Source organism: Panulirus ornatus, chromosome 24 (assembly GCF_036320965.1).
Source record: "Panulirus ornatus isolate Po-2019 chromosome 24, ASM3632096v1, whole genome shotgun sequence".
Classification (NCBI taxonomy): Eukaryota; Metazoa; Arthropoda; class Malacostraca; order Decapoda; family Palinuridae; genus Panulirus; species Panulirus ornatus.
Genome location: NC_092247.1, coordinates 13,660,810 through 13,676,060, shown reverse-complemented (window position 1 = coordinate 13,676,060; position 15,251 = coordinate 13,660,810). Strand labels below are relative to the sequence as shown.

Here is a 15,251-nt window from a genome sequence, read left to right as displayed (position 1 = left end):
GTGCATGACATATGACAGCGAGAGAATGGACGTGAGCGAACGAGGTCTTTTTCTGTGTATGTTCTAGGCACTACCTCGTTAACGCAGGAAACGGAGAACAAGAATGAAAAAAAGAAGACAGAAGACAAAAGAAAAAGAAAGTGCCAGACTTTAACTGGATGTGATCTCTTTAGTGTCAGGTTCTCACAGGCTCATCAACACCGTAGTTGTCACTGTGATAGAAGGACGTCTATCAAACGGCTTCGATTAGCCATTCCTACGTCTTAGATCTAGTAGGTAATTACCAGGTGTGTTGTAAAGTAATTAACTACAGCAAGAATAATGTCTTTTCTCGGAGTAGTGAAAGAAAAAGTTCTCAAGTGTGGCGGACGATTTTTTTGGGGGGGAAGGTGGTTGGACGGTGGACGGTTGTGGAGGGACTCACAAGACAGGTTGAGGACGACGGTTTTCGACCCTGAGGTCTGATGATTGGCTTGGACTTCGATCTGACTCCTCAGGGAGAGGCTAGAGGACGAACCATCGCACTCAGGGAGTCGCCCTGACGTCCTCAAGGTGTTAAGATCTGGATGTAGAGTACGTGAACAGGAGGAAAAAAAATATGTCAGAAAGATGTGGGAGGACCAGTGAAGGAGGAACTGCCGGGGGCGTTCTGCTCATGTTGGAGGGAGGAACACTGTGCCAGTGACTACTAAAAACCTCAGGTGATTGGAAGAGGAGGAGGGAAAGACTTGGGGATAGATGTGATGGCAGCAATGAAGCAGAACTCGTGGGGACTCCATATGGGTCTTGCTGGGCAGTGAGAGACATCATATATCTCCTCTTTATTTCGAAATCTTTCACTTAAAGGTAGCGTTACTGACCATTATCCAGCTTGGGCTCGGGCCCACGTGGGGTCGAATCCTAGGCACAGCGATCTGCTTATATTTAACACTGGTGCTCGTCCTTCCCTTTGGGCTGGTCCATAAAAGGGGACCAAGCTAGGCTAGTATGTGTTTGTGTGTGTGTGTGTGTGTGTGTGTGTGTGTGTGTGCATACACACACAAGGAGTAAAGATATATATATATATATATATATATATATATATATATATATATATATATATATATATATATATATATATATATATATATATATATATATGTATGTATAAGGTTAAAAGACGTGGCAACACGAGTGTAGAACCCTGTCCCCGTGACCCACTAATAGTAATCACACACAGTGACTATGCACAGCAGGTGCAGGTGTCTAACATATCCACTTCAACACGCACCATAGACTGGGTCACATCTTCATGCTGACAAGCGTCCCATGTCATTGCTGTGGCCCTGTGATGCAGCATATTTGATCGTCACTGTAGTAAGCATAATTCGAAACCTACTTTCTTAGAGTAGGGCGTGCCTCAGGTGCTGTAGGATGTGTGGTGTCCTCACTAGATGACCCTGACACTGACACCAGGCACTGATATTACAGCGGGTGGCCGGCCTTACACCCCGGGGACGTCCACTTGGCCACACTGACGGTGCCCTTGGCCACAGACCTGGCCACGGTCGAGATCCTCGTCGAATTCCACAAGAGTTTCTTTCTGCCGTTCTCACCCGACCACCTCAATGTGCAGAGTATACTGGCTCTGGACACACACACCCAGGACACGTGAGTATACTCCGCTAAGAATATATTTGATATGGAATTTAAACTCCTTTCTGCCTCCTACCGCTCAAATGCTGATTATGATAACCTCATATCTTTCAGGGTTAAAGAAAGAAGACGCCTGTGTTAGGATAAGAGTATGTAAACAACCTAACGATTTTCAGCGGTGACATACCTGGCATATGATGGAATCCAGTTTTCCCGTCTGCGGAAAATTCCATCCATGGTCTTCCATATCAGCTGGAACAGCTATCAGTCAGTTCGTAGAGCTTGTGTTTTACACACAACCTAATGTAATCATGCATTAGTTACGTCTAGTTACCACTGTGAGGTTCTTTTATTTGGGCGAGTTCCACAGACAATCCAATGGCGCTTTGGTAACCACTGTGAGGTTATTTCAAATTGCTAATCCCCGTATGATGTGTGTGGCTCAGAAGAGAAACCAGCCAGGCCGTAACAGCTGAAGCAGGTGAGTACTGCTGGACAAAACGTCATGTGGGAGATGCGAACGGTGACCCCCTCACAGGAGGTGTGTGTGGTATCCTGGGGCAGTATGTGCCAGCAGAGCCTCGCTGTGATTGTGACCGCCCAGAATGGGTACAGAGGACCATCCAGCACTGGTACAGTATGGTCTAGACCCTAGAAATGAATAGCCGGATTATGATACTAGTATTAACCTCGCTCGCGATAGTATAAGCTTCTGCGCGACTCTTGAACATGACAGTACCGAGGGGGCGACCCTTGCAGGTAAGGTGGCCTGGCCACAATATCCAAAGATCGTACCGTCATGTCCAAGCTCCTAAATCTCTTCCTCTGTTAAGTTGATTTCATTACACGTATTGCATCACCCAAGGGCGTCCTCAACTCGGCAATCCACACACACACACACACACACACACACACACACACACACACACACAACACACACACACACACGCACACTGCTCCGTCCCGAGGCGTGGCACAGGAGCGGTGCGCTTCACCTGCAACCAGAGGGGACCTTGGTGAAGTCTCGTCCAACTTCAGCATCCAAGATGGGAGACAAAGACATTGATAGGACGACACAAACACCTGTGACAGTGAAACGCGAAGTGTTATTCAATGAAGATCTCACTGCTCAAGGTCTCTGCAGGAGGAGACTTTACATAAGGTCAGGAATTGTATAGATATTTCCCACAAATATGGCGTAACGGCCTTGCTCCCATTTTCTTCTCAAAATGGCTAAAGCCATGGACGGCTTCGTCCAAGTCAACATTACGCTATGTGTCTCTTATTCTATACTCGCTAGTGCTAGATACGTAAGGCGTTTCTGTGCCATGGCTTTGCAAAGCCGATCTTAAACACATTTCATTTTCGGAAACGACCGTTTGCCTGTCGTTATCCATTACTTTCAAAATCAATTTCCTGGAGGCTCCATATTGTGAGGGGTAACTTAGGGAAGTGCCCGATCTGTTTTGGCCTAAATTCGGCTAATGGTTTGTAATCTACGTGTATCCAGGACAGCAGCTGGCCTTTCCCGAACGTTATTTGCATGGCTATGCACGTCCCGAAGCCCAGTGGATCATTCACATTGCATATGTCTGTAGTTGTTGCTTTATAAGTACCTCCTCGTGCTTTGTCATTCAATAACACTTATGAACAAAGGCCATGGGATCAGTAGCGTGATGCACGAAATACTTCACCACACGAACTACCCCTTGAAAAGATATATTTTCTTTAAAAGCTTGTGGAGATTCGTTTTCTTTTGCTTACTTCTAGGATACTGCACTAAATTGTGTGAAAGTGTATAATTGTTTTCTGGTGAACAATCCTTGGGGCCAGTGGAGCCCCAGGGATGCTGACGATCCTCGTGGACGATGTGGTCCCTAGGAAACTGTCGATCCTTGGGGACGGTGGAGCCCTCGGGAAACTGAGGATGCTCGGGGAAGGTTACATGTTACATGTAATGGTTACATACCGTTACATGTAATGGTCAACAACTTGAGTGCTACAGAAATATCACATGGACATATCTCCAGACGACAGGGTATCGTGGTTTCTGGGGAACACATCATGATCGACAGGTAGACTCGCGTTAACACAGGTGAGTTATGATGAAACTGAACCGGAGGAAGACACACGAAAAACAGAAAGATGAAAGTCATTCAAGTGTTTGTATCACAGTACCAGTTGTTGGTGCGACCATTACAGCAGCTTTCACCTGGAGGTCAGTGTAATCTGCATGTGTTTCGCTGTGGATGGATTTTGTCCGAGAAGTTGGTGCATTTAAGAGGACATTACTGTTGGCTTGTGTTTTTGCCATATTTCCTTTTCTTATTATTTTCTTTTCTTTTTTCTTTTTAATTGTCATTAGCCTAACCAGGTATAGTGAAGATGGGTTTGACAGGCTTGAGTCAAACGCAGGGCCAGCGTTATCGAGGGTGTAGGGAAGATGGCGCTTAAACTCATCCATAAGGAGTAGGTCAAAAGCCTTTGTGTCGAAGGTGTAATGAAGTTGACCTTCCTCGTATAATGAACATGATGGCGAGTGGACGAAGACATGTTGCATTTGCTCGCCAGTGTTAGCCTTTTGGGGTTTCATATTTTCTCTCGCTGTCTAGGTACTGCGCCACACCCGGCCGACTGATTCCTAGAGCGCAACAGCCAGTATTCATTCCCTGTGACCAGTGGTGGCCACCCGCTGACCTCGCCAGCTCTCCTACTGAAGACCTTGCTAAAGCTTCTATATACTGTACATACTTGTTCTCTCGCTCCCTAGGTACTGCGTAGCGGCCAACCAGTCCCTAGAGAGCGGCAGGCAGTACTCTCTGAGACCAGTGCTGGGCGCCTGCTGACCCCGCCAGTCCTCATAGTGAAGATCATTCATGAACATTATGCCTCGAAGCGCAGTTGGAGAGTTTCTTTTTTAGATTCCTTAGACCTCCTCAACTCTCCTGTGAGAAAGTATTACTCCTTTGCTGAAGACTATGTATGGAAACACTAAACCCACCTCTGGACACTTCCAAGTCTGCCTACAAGTGCCGTCTGGATTCGTCTACACAACCTTTTGGAGAAGTCTCTTCGGTCCTTCTATAGAAACCCAGTCAGCGGCCGTCCACTGGAGTAGCCATTTCCAGCCCTGGTCCTGGACCTAGTTACAATATACCACTGAATACCTTCATTCCTGAACAGATATCCAGATTTTCTCTCTTAAAAGGACTTCAGGAGAGTCTGAAAGAGAGTGACCATGTGGGACATTCTGAATTTATTTCTCCATTGAGAGAATACTTCGAAAATGAAAGGTGAAGATTATATGGAGAAAACAGACGAAGACGAGATGACAATAATGGAAGAGAAAAGAGGAGAAGCATAATAAAAAGGTGAAGTTTAGGAAGATGAATATACAAAAGAGGACAGAAGTGTGTATCAACGCTTTATGACAGGTGACCAGAGTCATCACTTATTGAATGTTTCATATGCTGGAGTTTTGCTCGGAAATGTAAGTGGCAAGTATGAGGTCATTTGCCTTTGAGATACGTATTGACATGTCTGTTTACCACGTAACCACCAAACCAGAATGACAAGATTATAATCTCCAAGGATGAAGTGTCTTCTGACCAACAAATAGTGAATGATTTCATGTTGACGGTAACAGATGATGTTGCCATGTGAACAGATGATACCAGTGTTCGTGTGTTCTGATGTAATTATCCATATGACTATGTGATCAGCTGGTACAAATATGTGTGTTTTGACGAGGTTACATGTGTGACCAACAGACCAGCTGGTACAAATATGTGTGTTTTGACGAGGTTACATGTGTGACCAACAGACCAGCTGGTACAAATATGTGTGTTTTGACGAGGTTACATGTGTGACCATGAGACCAGCTGGTACAAATATGTGTGTTTTGACGAGGTTACATGTGTGACCAACAGACCAGCTGGTACAAATATGTGTGTTTTGACGAGGTTACATATGTGACCAACAGACCAGCTGGTACAATTTTGTGTATTTTGTTAAGTAGTCACATATGTGACTATGGGATAAGCTGTGCAAATATCTGTGTGTTTTGACGGAGCCACATATGTGACCATGAGACAAACTGATATGAATATGTGTGCTATGTGCTTGTGTGATAAGCTAGTACAATTGTTTGTGAGTTGTGACGTAGCAACAGAAATTGTCACTTGATCAACCGTTACTATGTAACAGCTCGTACCAGTGCCTGTAACATACGTTGCCATGTGACAGCTGGTACCAGTGCCTGTATTTTCTGACATATCAACAGGTGTTACAATGTGACAGCTAGCAACAGTGCCTTTATATTCTAACATAGCAACAGATGTTACCATGTGATAGCTGGTAACAGTATCTGTATATTCTGACGAAATAACATCTGTTACCATGTGACAGTGTTTGTATTTTCTGACTCAGTAACATCTGTATAGTGTGACGCAGTAACAGATGTTATCATGTGATAGCTGGTATCAGTGCTTGTGTATGTTCTGACGTTGTAACAGATATTGTCATGTGGTTGGGTGGTAGGCATTGTGTTGTTATATCAAAAGACATTCATTACTGTTGTTATATTCCATAAGAAATTGTATTTCCAGTGACTCGGCGAAAGCCACGTTCATACTGACAGAGTTGTGTTAACGAGAATAAACTAATGGTATCAAATATGCATTTTTTGCCTTGTTATAAACTGTTGAGTTACCTGTGCTGTTCACACACACACACACACACACACACACACACACACACAACACACACACACACACACACACACACAGTTACTGTGTAATGAGTGTGAGAGTATTCCGTCCTGGGGTGAGACGTAATGATGCAAAACATATTTTTTGACGATGATTATGAAGGTACAGTTGGGAAGATGGCGAGGCAAAGAACACTTAATTGGAAGGCCCATGACAATGGAAGAATGATCAAACTACTTGGTAACAATTAGGAATGTTGGAATTTACTTGGGAGAACATGGGAAAGACAGACGACAGAGGAAAAGGTAGAACCAAGTGTAGTTTTCTCAGCTGAGTTTAGATCAGTTTGTCCCTATAGTAAGTGGATATAGTTACGATAGAATGGTGAGAAGGTCGCCTTTCCTCATCCTCCACTCCCTTCAACTACATCAACCATCAGGGAAATAGACTGAAAGAAAACGAATGCATTGCCGACGTATACCTGCATGGAATTCAATAGGATAAAAGAAAAGGGGAAATCCTACTATAATCTGGTAGTGCATTGTATCTGCTGCTCCTCAGGAACTTCTTAGACTCTGGAATGAGACAACGATGTAGGAATGTTATTCCCCTGTGTTCAGATGATTCCTAAACTGATCAAACCTTTGTCTAACTGATCTTTGAAGGTAATTGGAATCTTGTCATTTTCTACGTTTGACGGTAACTTAATCCTGTGTTCAACGCATCTGTTTGCAAAGAACTCTGTCTTCCTGTGAGCCTGTGTCAATAAGAATTGGATTGAATTGAATTTTGGTAACTATGTTCTCTTGTATATCAAGCAGATCATCATGACTTACGTTGTCGATTTTTTCAACGTTCAAGATACGTTGTTCAATTTACGCCATTAGACTTTAGCAAAGACCGAGGAAATCAAGAGCAAATACAAAGAAGAGTAACAAAACTAAAGTCCTTTGCTCAGACAGATCTAACGAGGAAAGCCATTAAAAGAAAAGCGCAGACTTCGAGGAATTATACAGACGTTTTTGATATACTTATTTTCAATGATATAACTAATGTTAGTTTTTCGTGTTTCACATACATACAGTGATAACTGTGTGAAGGTAAAGAGGATGAGTGATACAAACGTGGGTAAAAGTGTTTTTCAGTTGAGTTATGAAACACTGAAGCGTTCTTCAGTCAGGTGATGTCGTCAAGGCAAAGTCTATCAATTAATATAAATCTCAGCAGTATTTCAATTATTTTCCTTAAGTATATGAGAAGCTTAAACACCTTCCTCTTCAAGGTAAAATGCAGCTGGAGTTAGATATGAATGTGTTTTCCTTCCACCTATTCCCATAGAATTTCCATGCCAGTAAACTCTATACACAAGGTGTTACTTTCCAGGCTGCTGATGCGCCGGAGTGAATGGTGGGTCGGCAGGAGCCATCTGCTGCACACTCTTGTCTCCATCTAATCACATGAAGAACTTCGGCTGCTGTCTGTCTCTCCTGCTGCAGGTAACCTCGTCTTAGACCATCAGGTCTTCTGTTATCTATCCTCTACGTATGATCCCTAATCCCCTATCCCTCATCAACGTCTTCTAAGATTTCGTGGAACACGTAATAGACAATAACGGCAGGAATGGTTGTCAGCAGTAAAATTATATGATTCAGATAGGTCAGGGTTTGATTCCTAAACAGGGCAGTCTGGTCACAGCCAACATAGCTTTACATCATCCAATTAGGGCTGATCAATAGATATGTTGTTGGAGTAAAGTTAGGAGTTCGTGACAGGACAAGAGCAAAGGAGGGAGTAGCACTACTTCTGAAGCAGTTGTGGGAGTATGTGATAGAGTGTAAGAAAGTAAACTCTAGATTGATATGGGTAAAACTGAAAGTAGATGGAGAGAGATGGGTGATTATTGGTGCCTACGCACCTGGTCATGAGAAGAAAGATCATGAGAGGCAAGTGTTTTGGGAGCAGCTGAATGAGTGTGTTAGTGGTTTTGATGCACGTGACCGGGTTATAATGATGGGTGATTTGAATGCAAAGGTGAGTAATGTGGCATTTGAGGGTATAATTCAGTGTTGTAAATGGAAATGGTGAAAAGCTTGTAGATTTGTGTGCTGAAAAAGGACTTATGATTGAGAATACCTGGTTTAAAAAGAGAGATATACGTAGATAAGTATACGAATATTAAGTAGGAGAGATGGCCAGAGAGCGTCATTGGATTACGTTTTAATTGTTAGGCGCGCGAAAGAGAGACTTTTGGATGTTAATGTGCTGAGAGGTGCATCTGGAGGGATGTCTGATCATTGTCTTGTGGAGGCGAAGGTGAAGATTTGTAGAAGTTTTCAGAAAAGAAGAGAAAATTTTGGTGTGAGGAGATACCTCGCTAACGCGGAAGACGACGATTAAGTATAATAACAATATGATAATACATATAGTGTTAACAAAGAGGATATGATACATGTATCAGAAGTGGAGGGAACAAAGAGAAAGGAGAGACCAGATTGGAGATGAAGGATCGAGTAGAAAAAGATTTTGAGCGATCGGTGCCTGATTAGACGTGCCACACATGAAATAGGCACCCCTTTCCCCGCGCGCGCAAGGTAGCGCTAGGAAAAGACAACAAAGGCCACATTCGTTCACACTCAGTCTCCAGGGGATAGGGAAGAAAGAATACTTCCCACGATATTCCCTGCGTGTCGTAAAAGGCGACTAAAATGGGGTGGAGGGGGGCTGGAAATCTTCCCCTCCAGTTTTTTACTTTTCCAAAAGAAGGAACAGAGAAGGGGCCAAATGAAGATTTTTACTTGTTAGGCTCAATCATCTGTTCTTAACGCTACCTCGCTAACGCTGGAAACAGCGAATATGTATATATATATATATATATATATTATATATATATATATATATATATATATATAATATAATATATATATATATGTTTATATTATTTTATTATTTATTATTATATTTATTATTATTAATTATATTATTAATTATATTATTATTATATTTATTATTATTTATCCCTGGGGATAGGGGAGAAAGAATACTTCCCACGTATTCCCTGCGTGTCGTAGAAGGCGACTAAAAGGGGAGGGAGCGGGTGGCTGGAAATCCTCCCCTTTCTTGTTTTTTTTTTTAATTTTCCAAAAGAAGGAACAGAGAAGGGGGTCAGGTGAGGATATTCCCTCTAGGCGAGGTAGCGCAAGGAAACAGACGAAAGAAATGGCCCAACCCACCCCCATACACATGTATATACATACGTCCACACACGCAAATATACATACCTACACAGCTTTCCATGGTTTACCCCAGACGCTTCACATGCCTTGATTCAATCCACTGACAGCACATCAACCCCGGTATACCACATCGATCCAATTCACTCTATTCCTTGCCCTCCTTTCACCCTCCTGCATGTTCAGGCCCCGATCACACAAAATCTTTTTCACTCCATCTTTCCACCTCCAATTTGGTCTCCCTCTTCTCCTCGTTCCCTCCACCTCCGACACATATATCCTCTTGGTCAATCTTTCCTCACTCATTCTCTCCATGTGCCCAAACCATTTCAAAACACCCTCTTCTGCTCTCTCAACCACGCTCTTTTTATTTCCACACATCTCTCTTACCCTTACGTTACTTACTCGATCAAACCACCTCACACCACACATTGTCCTCAAACGTCTCATTTCCAGCACATCCATCCTCCTGCGCACAACTCTATCCATAGCCCACACCTCGCAACCATACAACATTGTTGGAACCACTATTCCTTCAAACATACCCATTTTTGCTTTCCGAGATAATGTTCTCGACTTCCACACATTCTTCAAGGCTCCCAGAATTTTCGCCCCCTCCCCCACCCTATGATCCACTTCCGCTTCCATGGTTCCATCCGCTGCCAGATCCACTCCCAGATATCTAAAACACTTCACTTCCTCCAGTTTTTCTCCATTCAAACTCACCTCCCAATTGACTTGACCCTCAACCCTACTGTACCTAATAACCTTGCTCTTATTCACATTTACTCTTAACTTTCTTCTTTCACACACTTTACCAAACTCAGTCACCAGCTTCTGCAGTTTCTCACATGAATCAGCCACCAGCGCTGTATCATCAGCGAACAACAACTGACTCACTTCCCAAGCTCTCTCATCCCCAACAGACTTCATACTTGCTCCTCTTTCCAAAACTCTTGCATTCACCTCCCTAACAACCCCATCCATAAACAAATTAAACAACCATGGAGACATCACACACCCCTGCCGCAAACCTACATTCACTGAGAACCAATCACTTTCCTCTCTTCCTACACGTACACATGCCTTACATCCTCGATAAAAACTTTTCACTGCTTCTAACAACTTGCCTCCCACACCATATATTCTTAATACCTTCCACAGAGCATCTCTATCAACTCTATCATATGCCTTCTCCAGATCCATAAATGCTACATACAAATCCATTTGCTTTTCTAAGTATTTCTCACATACATTCTTCAAAGCAAACACCTGATCCACACATCCTCTACCACTTCTGAAACCACACTGCTCTTCCCCAATCTGATGCTCTGTACATGCCTTCACCCTCTCAATCAATACCCTCCCATATAATTTACCAGGAATACTCAACAAACTTATACCTTTGTAATTTGAGCACTCACTCTTATCCCCTTTGCCTTTGTACAATGGTACTATGCACGCATTCCGCCAATCCTCAGGCACCTCACCATGAGTCATACATACATTAAATAACCTTACCAACCAGTCAACAATACAGTCACCCCCTTTTTTAATAAATTCCACTGCAGTACCATCCAAACCATATATTCCTATGAGTCCACGGGGAAAATGAAACACGAAAAGTTCCCAAGTGCACTTTCGTGTAATAATCACATCATCAGGGGAACCTCAAGAGAGGAATATAACAATCAGTTGATATACATCGAAGAGACGAAGCTAGGACGCCATTTTCGTGTTTCATTTTTCCCGTGGACTCATAGGAATATCTTGATCACGCGCAAAATTGTGATCCTTTCCAATATATGTATATATAATATATATATATATATATATATATGTATATATATATATATATATATATATATATATATATATATATATATATATATATATATGTATATATATATCTTTCTTTCATACTATTCGCCATTTCCCGCTTCAGCGAGGTAGCGTTAAGAACAGAGAACTGGGCCTCTGAGGAAACATCCTCATCCAGCCCCCCGCTCCCTTCCCTTTTAGTCGCCTTTTACGACACGCGGGGAATACGTGGGAAGTATTCTTTCTCCCCTATCCCCAGGGAATATATATATATATATATATATATATATATATATATATATATATATATATATATATATATATATATATATATATATATACATATATATATATATATATTTACCTCCTTCCAGAACATCTTTTTATTCTCCCTAAAATTTAATGATACTCTCTCACCCCAACTCTCATTTGCCCTTTTTTTCACCTCTTGCACCTTTCTCTTGACCTCCTGTCTCTTTCTTTTATACATCTCCCACTCAATTGCATTTTTTCCCTGCAAAAATCGTCCAAATGCCTCTCTCTTCTCTTTCACTAATACTCTCACTTCTTCATCCCACCACTCACTACCCTTTCTAATCAACCCACCTCCCACTCTTCTCATGCCACAAGCATCTTTTGCGCAATCCATCACTGATTCCCTAAATACATCCCATTCCTCCCCCACTCCCCTTACTTCCATTGTTCTCACCTTTTTCCATTCTGTACTCAGTCTCTCCTGGTACTTCCTCACACAGGTCTCCTTCCCAAGCTCACTTACTCTCACCACCCTCTTCACCCCAACATTCACTCTTCTTTTCTGAAAACCCATACAAATCTTCACCTTAGCCTCCACAAGATAATGATCAGACATCCCTCCAGTTGCACCTCTCAGCACATTAACGTCCAAAAGTCTCTCTTTCGCACGCCTGTCAATTAACACGTAATCCAATAACGCTCTCTGGCCATCTCTCCTACTTACATAAGTATACTTATGTATATCTCGCTTTTTAAACCAGGTATTCCCAATCATCAGTCCTTTTTCAGCACATAAATCTACAAGCTCTTCACCATTTCCATTTACAACACTGAACACCCCATGTATACCAATTATTCCCTCAACTGCCACATTACTCACCTTTGCATTCAAATCACCCATCACTATAACCCGGTCTCGTGCATCAAAACCACTAACACACTCATTCAGCTGCTCCCAAAACACTTGCCTCTCATGATCTTTCTTCTCATGCCCGGGTGCATATGCACCAATAATCACCCACCTCTCTCCATCAACTTTCAGTTTTACCCATATTAATCGAGAATTTACTTTCTTACATTCTCCCACATTCTACATACTCCCACAACTCCTATTTCAGGAGTATTGCTACTCCTTCCCTTGCTCTTGTCCTCTCACTAACCCCTGACTTTACTCCCCAGACATTCCCAAACCACTCTTCCCCTTTACCCTTGAGATTCGTTTCACTCAGAGCCAAAACATCCAGGTTCCTTTCCTCAAACATACTACCTATCTCTCCTTTTTTCACATCTTGGTTACATCCACACACATTTAGGCACCCCACTCTGAGCCTTCGAGGAGGATGAGCACTCCCCGCGTGACTCCTTCTTCTGTTTCCCATTTTAGAAAGTTAATACAAGGAGGGGAGGATTTCTGGCCCCCCGCTCCCGTCCCCTCTAGTCGCTTTCTACGACACGCGAGGAATACGAATAAAATATATATATATATATATATATATATATATATATATATATATATATATATATATATATATATATATATATTTTGCTTTGTCGCTGTCTCCCGCGTTTGCGAGGTAGCGCAAGGAAACAGACGAAAGAAATGGCCCAACCCACCCCAATACACATGTATATACATACGTCCACACACGCAAATATACATACCTACACAGCTTTCCATGGTTTACCCCAGGCGCTTCACATGCCCTGATTCAATCCACTGACAGCACGTCAACCCCAGTATACCACATCGATCCAATTCACTCTATTCCTTGCCCTCCTTTCACCCTCCTGCATGTTCAGGCCCCGATCACACAAAATCTTTTTCACTCCATCTTTCCACCTCCAATTTGGTCTCCCACTTCTCCTCGTTCCCTCCACCTCCGACACATACATCCTCTTGGTCAATCTTTCCTCACTCATTCTCTCCATGTGCCCAAACCATTTCAAAACACCCTCTTCTGCTCTCTCAACCACTCTCTTTTTATTTCCACACATCTCTCTTACCCTTACGTTACTTACTCGATCAAACCACATCACACCACACATTGTCCTCAAACATCTCATTTCCAGCACATCCATCCTCCTGCGCACAACTCTATCCATAGCCCACGCCTCGCAACCATAAAACATTTTTGGAACCACTATTCCTTCAAACACCCATTTTTGCTTTCCGAGATAATGTTCTCGACTTCCACACATACTTCAAGGCTCCAAGGATTTTCGCCCCCTTCCCCACCCTATGATCCACTTCCGCTTCCATGGTTCCATCCGCTGCCAGATCCACTCCCAGATATCTAAAACACTTTACTTCCTCCAGTTTTTCTCCATTCAAACTTACCGCCCAGTTGACTTGACCCTCAACCCTACTGTACCTAATAACCTTGCTCTTATTCACATTTACTCTTAACTTTCTTCTTTCACACACTTTACCAAACTCAGTCACCAGCATCTGCAGTTTCTCACATGAATCAGCCACCAGCGCTGTATCATCAGCGAACAACAACTGACTCACTTCCCAAGCTCTCTCATCCCCAACAGACTTCATACTTGCCCTTCTCCAAAACTCTTGCATTCACCTCCCTAACAACCCCATTCATAAACAAATTAAACAACCATGGAGACATCACACACCCCTGCCGCAAACCTATTCACTGAGAACAAATCACTTTCCTCTATATATATATATATATATATATATATATATATATATATATATATATATATATATATACATACATATATGTATACACACACATACACATACACATGTATATATATATATATATATATATATATATATATATATATATACACACACACACAGTCATATACATCAATTCATGTGTACCATAAAAATATTCTTATATGACTGAGAAAAAGGAAAATAATTTCATTAAATCAAAACATATGATGTAAATGCCTTACTTCACCAAATGTTAAGCTTCAAAAAAATAAGACAACCAGGACAGACTGATTCTCTTGAAATTACTGAACTTTATCTTGCTTCATCTTCAGCACATCTTCCCAGTAATATGCTAACATACAAGAAACATTATACATAGTTAAAATCTCTCATTACATTTGCAATATTTAGCATTCATCACGAAGATCTGGATGATATTTATTGACATAGTTTTGCAACAATAATTTGAATATAAGCTGCCTTCTCAGCCCACAAAACCTGACATGAAGAAATGTTCTCAATTATGGGAGGGTGTTATTTCATGTGTGGCGGGGTGGCGATGGGAATGAATAAAGGCAGACAGTATGAATTATGTACATGTGTATGTATGTATTTGTCTGTGTGTGTGTATATATATGTGTACATTGAGATGTATAGGTATGTATATTTGCGTGTGTGGACGTGTATGTATATACATGTGAATGTGGGCGGGTTGGGCCATTCTTTCGTCTGTTTCCTTGCGCTACCTCGCAAACGCGGGAGACAGCGACAAAGCAAAACAATAATAATATATATATATATATATATATATATATATATATATATATATATATATATATATATATATATATATTGGGTGGTATTGCAGTGGAATTTATTAAAAAAGGGGGTGACTGCATTGTTGACTGGTTCGTAACG

General features: G+C 41.9%; 1 protein-coding gene across 4 annotated transcripts in view; it reads left to right on the top strand.

The window, feature by feature from the left end:
* LOC139757115 (inactive pancreatic lipase-related protein 1-like) overlaps positions 1-15,251 on the top strand; it is a 43,963-nt gene that overhangs the window by 19,413 nt on the left and 9,299 nt on the right. For 3 of the 4 annotated variants that reach the window (XM_071677213.1, XM_071677211.1, XM_071677214.1), the window contains 2 exons: positions 1,471-1,650; positions 4,406-6,301. In XM_071677213.1, the coding sequence (XP_071533314.1) occupies positions 1,471-1,650; positions 4,406-4,481 (256 nt within the window). In that variant the 3' untranslated portion in view covers positions 4,482-6,301. Of the gene's footprint in view, positions 1-1,470; positions 1,651-4,405; positions 6,302-7,727; positions 7,841-15,251 lie in introns of those variants that run through there. The other variant, XM_071677212.1, reaches the window with a different exon arrangement.